Below are 8,971 nucleotides of genomic sequence, written 5' to 3'. Positions count from 1 at the left end.
GATTTGTCCAATAAAGCAATGTGGTTCTCAGGTACAGTGTGAGAGTTTATAGAACTGGCCTGATTTGGGGTGCCTGGGTGGCTCAGTCTGTGAAGCATCTGCCTTCAGCTCTCCTGGGAACCAGCCAAACTTCAGGCTCCCTGCTCTGCTGGGAGTCTGCTTCTCCCTCTCCCTCTGCCTCCCCCCACCCCCCCATGCTCTCTCTCAAATAAATAAATAGCATCTTAAAAAAAAACAAAAACAACTGGCCTTTTTTATTTCTTCTGTCTCTGGCCCGCCTTCAGGTGACTTATTGATTTCTATTCTCAATTTTAAACCACTAAGCATGCCCAGCTCTTCTATTTTTTCCTTCGCTCATGTTGGAAAAACTATTATTTTTCCTAATCAACTGTAAGAAATGAAAGAGAACAAATCCTGTTATTTCTCCTTGCCTCGTGTAAATATGGAGAGAAATCTAAGCCAGCAGGGGCAGGGGCAAAAAAAAAAGCATCAGGGAATCCTCTAGGCGGATTCTCTCTTCTTGTAGGGGGCCGCTGCTGCTGTGGTTTTTATTATTTATTCTAATGATTATTATCCTCTGTTCTGGGATTTCAGTGAGGAAATGCAGTAGTTGAGACATCGAAGTAAAAAAAAGAACGAATTTCAGGGGTATTTCATTCAAATTCAGCCATATGGTCTCAAATGAAACAACACTGGGGGATGATAAAGATCGTTAAAAACACTACCTTTATAAATACTTAATGAAATAAAAAATATAGAAAATGAAAGTATAGCAACAATCACAGTCACTTTTAAATTTATTATTATTTTTTAAAGATTTTATTCACGAGAGATAGAGAGAGGCAGAGAGAGAAGCAGGCTCCACGCAGGGAGCACGACGTGGGACTCGATCCCAGGACCCCGGGATCACGCCCTGGGCCCCAGGCAGTTGCTCAACCCAGGCGTCCCACTCGCTTTTAAATTCGAAGAAAATACTGAGTTTTCCAGGCTACATACAAACCAAACATAAATGCCCATGCTGATAATTTCCAGGAGCTAGATAAACAAGCTCGCCCACAGAGAAAAAGCTTGAATTCGCGCAGAACTTGAATCCAGAACCAACTTGGGGACAGCCCAGTCCCCGCGCCAGATGCTCTCAGGCACCTTCCCACATTTCAGCGGGTCCAGACGCCGAAGGGTGAAAAGGCTAAAAGGCCCTAACTGGGCAAGCAGCAGCTGGCAAAGAGAAGCAGGGCTAAGGGATTAAAACATCAAAGGCTTTGCTACAAAGTCCGAGGCAAAAGGTCAGCTGTGACAAGACGTGCACCACAAGCTCCTGAGTAAATCGCCCGCGGCTCCGCACTCGGCCGAGGTACACCCTCGCGGGACCCGCAGCCCGCGCTCAAGATGGCACCGCCGCCCCGCCCTCGCGTCCGCAGCCGCGGAGCCGGCGCATGCTCTGCGGGGCGGGGGCGCCGGGGGACGCGGCCGGGGGCGCGCGCGCGCGCGGCTTCACGGCGGCTGCGCGCCTGCGCGAGGGCGGGCGACGGGCGCGCGCGCGCGCGGCGGGGGCGGGCTCTTCTGAGCGCCCAGCTGTAGCCGCCAAGCCGGACGTGTCCGCGAAGATGGCGGGCCGGGTGAGTGCCGGCCCCGGAGCTGCGGCTCGAGGCGAGGGCGCCGGGCTCGCGGGCGCTCGGGGGTCCCGACGGCCCGAGCGGGAGGGGGAGTGAGTCCGAGCAGATGGGGGGTCCGAGGGGGCGGCCAGCCAGAGGAGGGCTTGAGGGTGAGAAGGGGGAGCGGTGGCGGGGGATTAGCCTCAGAAACTCCATCCGCCCGAGGAAGCTCGAGGGGAGCTGCGCCCCTCACTACCCTGGGTCTCCTGGGTCTCCTCTGATGCTCGCCTTCTGTCCCCTGGGGCTTGTTATCCGCGTCCCCCAAGCCAGCCGCAGGGTTGTGGCGGTCCCAGCCCCGTCGGACGGGCTCTGGGGGCGTCGCACCCCCCTTGCCAGAGCTTATTAGGTGCAGCTGCGGGGATAACTGCGGGGGATCCGTCGGCTGCGTGGGGGCGAGGGCTGTGGAAGGACCATTAGGAGCCCATTTCTGCTGCTTTAGAGAGTGAAAGGTCTTGGGAGAGGAGGGAGGAGGTGCAAATGACTCGTAGCGTTAGACCTGAGCCTGGCTGGGGGACCTGTCACCGTCGGAACAGGCAGGAGTGTCCTCAGCTTGGAGTGGGGATGCGTTTGGGGTGTCGCGTTTTGTTTTTGTGAATGACAGTCGCTTTGAATGCAGTAGGGTATATTGTAGTTTCAGGATTTTAAATTTCACTTCCTCCTTTAGCTTCTTAAAATCGCGGTGTAGTATGGGTTTGGCGAGGGGAGATAGGGCTGGTTCGGTGCCGTGCTGCAGTGTGCGTTGAGCTAAAAGCTCTCTCTGAGGGATGGATCTTGCCCAGAGATTACACTGGTCATAAACGTAGGGACATTAACTGCGTCACTAGGGGATAAGGATGTGCTTGGCCGATTTATTTATACTGGAATACTTGAACAAGTTTGCATAAATTTATGCGTGCATGCGGATGTCCTATCTAAATGGCATTGAAAGTCGTGAAATTATGGAGTGAGAAGACACCCTAAAGGTCATTTAATTTGACCTCTTCCTCTTCCCCACAGCCTCTCTTTTAATCTGTGGCTACTCTCTCTACCCATGTTTCAGAGTCTCTTTTCCCCCCCACCCAAGGAACCCCCACTCCTATGTATTTACCTGTTCCCTCTCTCTTTTTTTTTTTTTTTTAAAGATTTATTTATTTATTTATTTATTCATTCAGAGAGAGCAAAGAGAGAGGCAGAGACAGGCAGAGGGAGAAGCAGGCTCCATGCAGGAAGCCTGATGTGGGACTCGATCCTGAGTCTCCAGTATCACACCCTGGGCTGGAGGCGGCGCTAAACCGCTGCGCCACCAGGGCTGCCCTCACCTATTCCCTCTTAACATACTTAATCTTCTTCCATTTTAAGAGAAACCCTCCCTCCACCTTCACAGCTGTCTCCTTTTCTCTTCCCATTTTTCAGCCAGAAATTTGATGGAGTTGTGTACATTTACTGTCTTCCATTTGCTTACCACCTATTCAGCCCACTGAGGTCTGATTTCTGGCCTTATCAGTCCACTGAAACCAGTTCCTAAACTTAATTGACATTTTTCTTTTTTTTTTTTTTTTAAGATTTCTTTTCTTTTTTTTCTTTCTTTTCTTTCTTTCTTTCTTTTTTTTTCTTTTTGAGAGAGAGAGCCCGAGCACGGAGGGGGGGGCGGGCAGATGGAGAGGAGGGGCAGAAGGAGAGGAGGGCAGAGGGAGAGGGAGAAGCAGGCTCCTCCCTGAGCAGGGAGCCTGACCTGGGACCTGATCTCAGGACCCTGAGATCCTGACCCCAGAAGAAGGCACTCAACCAGCTGAGCCACTCAAGCACCCTTAATTGACATTTTTCATTCTTTGTCTGAGTTGATGTCTCCACAGCATTTGACATTGACCATTTCATGAAAACGCTCTTCCCATGGGTTCTGTGCAGCCTTGCTTGTTTTTACTCCTACCTCTCTTTTGCAGACTCACCCTCCTCTACCCTGTTATTCAGTGCAGATATTCCTCAAGGCTCTCTTCTCTGTTTTCTCTTCAGGCAATCTCTTCTAAGCCTGTAGCTTCAATTACCATCCATATGCCAATGGTTCTCAATATTTTACTCCCAGTCCACACCTATCCTTTAAGTTCCAGATCAATGTCAGACTTCCTATGTAAAATCAAGGCACCTCAAACTCTACTGTTCACATCTAAACCCATGATCTTAGCCCACCTAATTAGTACTTTTCCTGTTTTCTATTTCAGTGAATGGCATCACCGTGCATCCACTTATATAGTCTGAAAACCAGTGTGGGTTGGAAAGGTGGTTGTGGTGGTGGTCATGGTCATCCTTTCTTCTTTCTTACCACATCCTCTGTCCCTCCAGTAAAATTCATCACTGAGTTCTGTTCCACCCAACTCCACCCCTTTGCAAAAAGGGTATTATTAGGGCTGAAGAATCTGGCTTGGGCATTGCTGCTTTTTTTTGGGTGGGGGGCATTGCTGCTATAACCAAATAATCGACTGAACTGGTCATGTGGGTTCTGTCATTTTAATATCCTCTTTTTTTTTTTTAAAGATTTTTATTTGTTTATTCATGAGACACACACACACACACACACACACACACACAGAGAGAGAGAGAGAGAGAGAGAGAGAATGAGGCAGAGACATAGGCAGAGGGAGAAGCAGGCTTCTTGCAGGGAGCCTGATGCGGTACTTGATCCTGGATCCCTGGATCACCCCCTGAGCTGAAGGCAGATGCTCAACCACTGAGCCGCCCAGGAGTTCCTGTCATTTTAATATCCTAAAAAGTATCTTCAATTTGTCTACCTCTCTGTATCTTCATTTCCACCACATTTTCTCAAACTACCATAATTTGTGGTTTGGACTACTTCAGGAAGCTCACTAGAGGTCTCTTTACAGCATTTTCCACATTGATTGTTTCTTCCCATGCCTGTTGGCTACTTAAACCCCTACCTCAATAGTATCGGGTTAATTTGGGGAGAAGATGAAATCCAAACTGGGCCTTTAAGGCCTTTTGTGGTTCTACTTCTGCTACTCTGTACTCACTGCCCTACTCTCTGTGCTCAGGTTATATAAGCCATTCAGTTCCTTGAACTTTAGTAGTTTCTCTTACCACAAGGTCTTTGCATGTGCTGTTTCCCTTCTTTGTGATGTTCTGTTCCCAACCATTTACCTCCTACTCATAGATCACTCATCTATTGAAGAGAAGCGTGTTCTGATCCCACATAAGTCATAATCCTTTGTTATATGCTCTTGAAGAACTGTATTCCTTTCCTTAGAGATTTATCTGTTATTTTAAATTTATCGGTGTGGTTATTTGCCTTGATCATTTATCTTCCATGAAAGAAGAGACCATGTTCATTTCCTCATTATCATCACTGGTGCTTTGCATATTGCCTAGGATCTAAGTACCCAGTACATTTTTGTTTAAAATGAAGCTAATTTAATCTCTGAATACTCTAGCAGTAGAAGGTGCATCACCATTAAAGCTAGCCCAATTTAGTGTCATATTAGAAAGGTCTTTTTTATGTGGAGTACCATGTAATTTTTAGCTGTTTAGAGCTACATATATTTTTTAAATATTTTATTTATTTATTCATGAGAGACACACAGAGAGAGAGAGAGAGAGGCAGAGACACAGGCAGAGGGAAAAGCAGGCTCCATGCAGGGAGCCCGACATGGGACTCCATCCCGGGTCTCTAGGATCACGCCCTGGGCTGCAGGCGGCGCTAAACCGTTGAGCCACCCGGGCTGCCCTGTTTAGAGCTATATTGAACTAGACACAGTTCCTTTTCTGTATGATAGGTCCTCATATATTTGAAGACAGGTTACATATACTCTCAGATTTTTCTCTTTTGCAATTTAAACATTCCCAATTCCTTTAACATTCTGTATTCCAAACCCTTTATCATTTAGGTTACCTTATTTTGGAAATGCTGTTTGCCAATATTTCTTCTAAAATGTGTCCCCAGTGGAACACAGTGATTAGTGAAGGATATGCTGAACACTTGTTCTCTTGAGCTAGACATTACCATTATTAATACAGGGTAAAGTTGTATTCTCTTTTTTTCCTGCAGTAAATCACATTCTTGGCTCATAATGAGCTTATAGTAAATTAAAACTCTTGTATTCTTTTAAAATTGGCTCCCCCAACCCATTCTATGTATTGTGCATTTTTAAAGTTAAATCTAAGTGTAAAACCCTATATTTATCTCCTTTACAATTTTTTTTTTTTTAAGGTCAGGGCCTACCTGCTACTTGTTCAAGGTCTTCTTAATTCTCAATTCTTTTTTTTTTTTAATTTTTTTTTTTTTTAATTCTCAATTCTTTCATGTTATACAACCTGGTAGTGCTGTCTGCTGGTTTTGTTTTCACCTGTAGGTTTAAAATTATGACTTCTGTGTCTACGTTCAAGTTATTGATCAAAAGGAGAATAAAATGGATCAGAAATAGCCCTTGATCATGCTGATGGGGACCTTGCTTTAGACTGATACACATCAGTATACTTTGGGTACCATTACTTAAAAGATACCTCATTTAATCTTGACAAAACCACCCTGCAAGATAGGTAGTATTAATACTGTTTTATTCAGAGATAGGGGCTTGTTAATTTGCTAGGTTCACAACTAACTAGCAATGTCAGGATATGAATTCCAGCTCATTTTGATACTGTTACCTGCTTCACCAACTTAGTTACAAGGGTATAGAGAAGAGAAGATTTACCTTACCTAGAACTTTTAGAGGTTGCTGCCACAGTTTGATTTTCAAAAACTACCTTCTGTTTTTTTGGAAAATCTGAACAACTTTGGGCCGTCCCTGATTGTCTTATTTTTCCCGATAACTATAATTTCCTAGTAACTACTCACTAATGTTTAACAAATAGAGTTAGCCTTGTTGTAATGCTTTTCCAATGAGTTCTGAATCCCCTTTTTTTGTGGGAGAAAAGCTATTTTGAATTACTGCTTTTGGTTAATTTAATTTTGGCATTCTAATGTCTTGTATATGGTATTTATATTGTGTAATTGAAGGAGACTTTTTCATTGTGTCATTATATCACATGTGTCATTGGTAGCATTTGTAACCTGTATATCTTGTCCTTTGCTTTTTCTGGGCAAAATAGACCATCGTGTTTAGTTCATCTGGGAAATTGGCTGAATAAAAAAAATGTGTGATATTATTCAGTAAATAACATCTACAGCATGAGAATTTGATTATTTCCTAAAATATCTTAAAGGTTCTAATCTAAAAAGCAGAGAACCTGAAAGAAAATAATTTTTGTCATTCTCTTCTTTAGTGTATTTATTGTATAAGAAAAAAATGGAATTGTAAGTTGGATACATTTTATAATAAATGATAAATTTATTTAAACTTACTTGATTACCTTTGGCCTTTCAAAAAGATTGAATTAGGTAATAAGTGTTCTTGGCTGTCTTAAATTTTTGCTGGCAATAAAACAGATTCTATAGTTCTAATTCTTATGCTTACATTGAATACAGACTCTTATTTATAAAAAACTCCACATACAGTTGGCTACCACTGCCCCAGGCTTCAACACTATCTATCTGTCAGAACTTTTATGCTAACAGCTTCTCTGGAATCCTAGAATCAGAAGTAGAGGAAAGAAAGAATCTGAAATAGAGCCTTAATAGTTTAGGAGAGCTGACTCTAAGTATGGAGAAACTCTTTAATAAAGTTGCTCTCTTTGGTGTTGCTTTTTGGGCCCCTAAACCACCAGCACCGCCTGGTTATCAAAAAGAAAAGAAGAACGGCTTTCCATGTTGTGTGAACTTTTTTGTACTCTATCATTTAAAATTACCAGAAATCTCAATTACTGGAGATACAGCAGTCCTTTTCGAAAATATACATACAGTCATGCAAATAAAGACAATGGTTTAGTTTCTTCATAAATTCTTATACCTAGTTGAGGTAATTTGTTGTGAAGAAATAGGAATAAGATGATATTAAATAGGAATCTAAGGGAGAGAACTCTCTTAGGAGTTGAATGAGATGTACAAAGATGTTAGAGGTCAAATTTACCTAATCTCACATTTTGATAAGGGCAGGCCAGTATATTTTGTATCAGTATATTGATGAAACTTTTGTAACCTGATCTAGAAAGCTAGCCATTTATTTATTTAATTTGAAAGATTTTATTTGAGAGAGAGCGAGCACGTGCCTGCATGAACAAGAGTGGGGAAGGGCAGAAAGGGAGAGTGAAGGAGAGGGAGAAAGAATCTGAAGCAGATTCTTAGGAGCTGGAGGCCCGGCTCTATTCTACTACTATGTGAGATCATGAGATCATGACCTGAGTGGAAACCAAGAGTCATGATGCTCAAACAACTAAGCCATCCATGCACCCCAAGAAACTAAGCCATTTATAAGATTTTTGTGCGTAAATGACATCTTTACCAAATAATCAACCTTCAGGTAGTTTGGGGCACAGGTTGTGAATTGGGGATAGTTTATGTGTAATACCACTAGTCTAAACAGATAATACAGAATGTTTTGTAGTCTTGTTTCCTAAAATCAGAGGTCTGCTGTCCAAAGCATATCAACTTTCTGCAATCTTATATACAGTAGTTATTGTTTTTGTATGTTACTTTACTGTAAATTTTATTTGCTTTTTAAAAAATATTTGAGACAGAGAGAGCACACACAAACAGGAGTGGCAGAGGGAGAGGAAGAAGCAGACTCCCCGCTGAGCAGAGCCTTGGGCTTGCTGGAGCTTGATCCTAGGACCCTGGCTGGGATCATGACCTGAGCTGAAGGCAGACACTTAACCAACTGAGCCACCCAAGCGCCTCTTTAGTGGAGATTTTAAAAAGTATCTTCAAATGCAAATACGTTTTAGTAAGTAAAATTGAACTCTTTGTAACACCATTAAATAGCTTCTTTTTGAAACAAAAGGAATTTATGCTTAAAATGGATGTGTTCTTTTTTCAAGTATTTAAAACAAGGTGCAACAGTATAAGGTGAAACTATACTATTGTACTGTTGAAAATTCTTGAATTGGCAGAACAGTGTGAACCTTTGGAAACACTTGCATTGGCAATATACTTAGACAGGTGCTATACTGCAATTCTTAAGGGTCCATACTCTAGGTATGGTATCTTAGGTAAAAATCTTTTAACGAGATCCTTGCTCACACTTCAGTATTAATACTCTTGAATGGGCTCTGAGGCCTACTTTATGCTGTCTTCAGTTTCCTAGTGATTTAATGTCATAATTTCCAATCTATTTTTTTTAAATATTTCACTTATTTACTTGAGAGAGAAAGTCAGAAAGAGAGAGAGAGAGAGAAAGAATGAGGAGCGTTAGGGGCAGAGGAAGAAGCAGACTCCCCACCCAGCAGGGACTTGACCT

General features: G+C 43.0%; 1 protein-coding gene across 3 annotated transcripts in view; it reads left to right on the top strand.

The window, feature by feature from the left end:
• The first annotated feature begins 1,510 nt into the window (after positions 1-1,510).
• NSF (N-ethylmaleimide sensitive factor, vesicle fusing ATPase) overlaps positions 1,511-8,971 on the top strand; it is a 149,605-nt gene continuing 142,144 nt past the window's right edge. For 2 of the 3 annotated variants that reach the window (XM_041726122.1, XM_041726120.1), the window contains exon 1: positions 1,511-1,616. In XM_041726122.1, coding sequence (XP_041582056.1) covers positions 1,605-1,616 — 12 coding nt within the window. In that variant the 5' untranslated portion in view covers positions 1,511-1,604. Of the gene's footprint in view, positions 1,617-8,438; positions 8,459-8,971 lie in introns of those variants that run through there. The other variant, XM_041726121.1, reaches the window with a different exon arrangement.

This window comes from Vulpes lagopus, chromosome 12 (assembly GCF_018345385.1).
Source record: "Vulpes lagopus strain Blue_001 chromosome 12, ASM1834538v1, whole genome shotgun sequence".
Classification (NCBI taxonomy): Eukaryota; Metazoa; Chordata; class Mammalia; order Carnivora; family Canidae; genus Vulpes; species Vulpes lagopus.
Note: the sequence above shows the minus strand (reverse complement) of the source record. Positions and strands in the feature narration are given on the sequence as shown.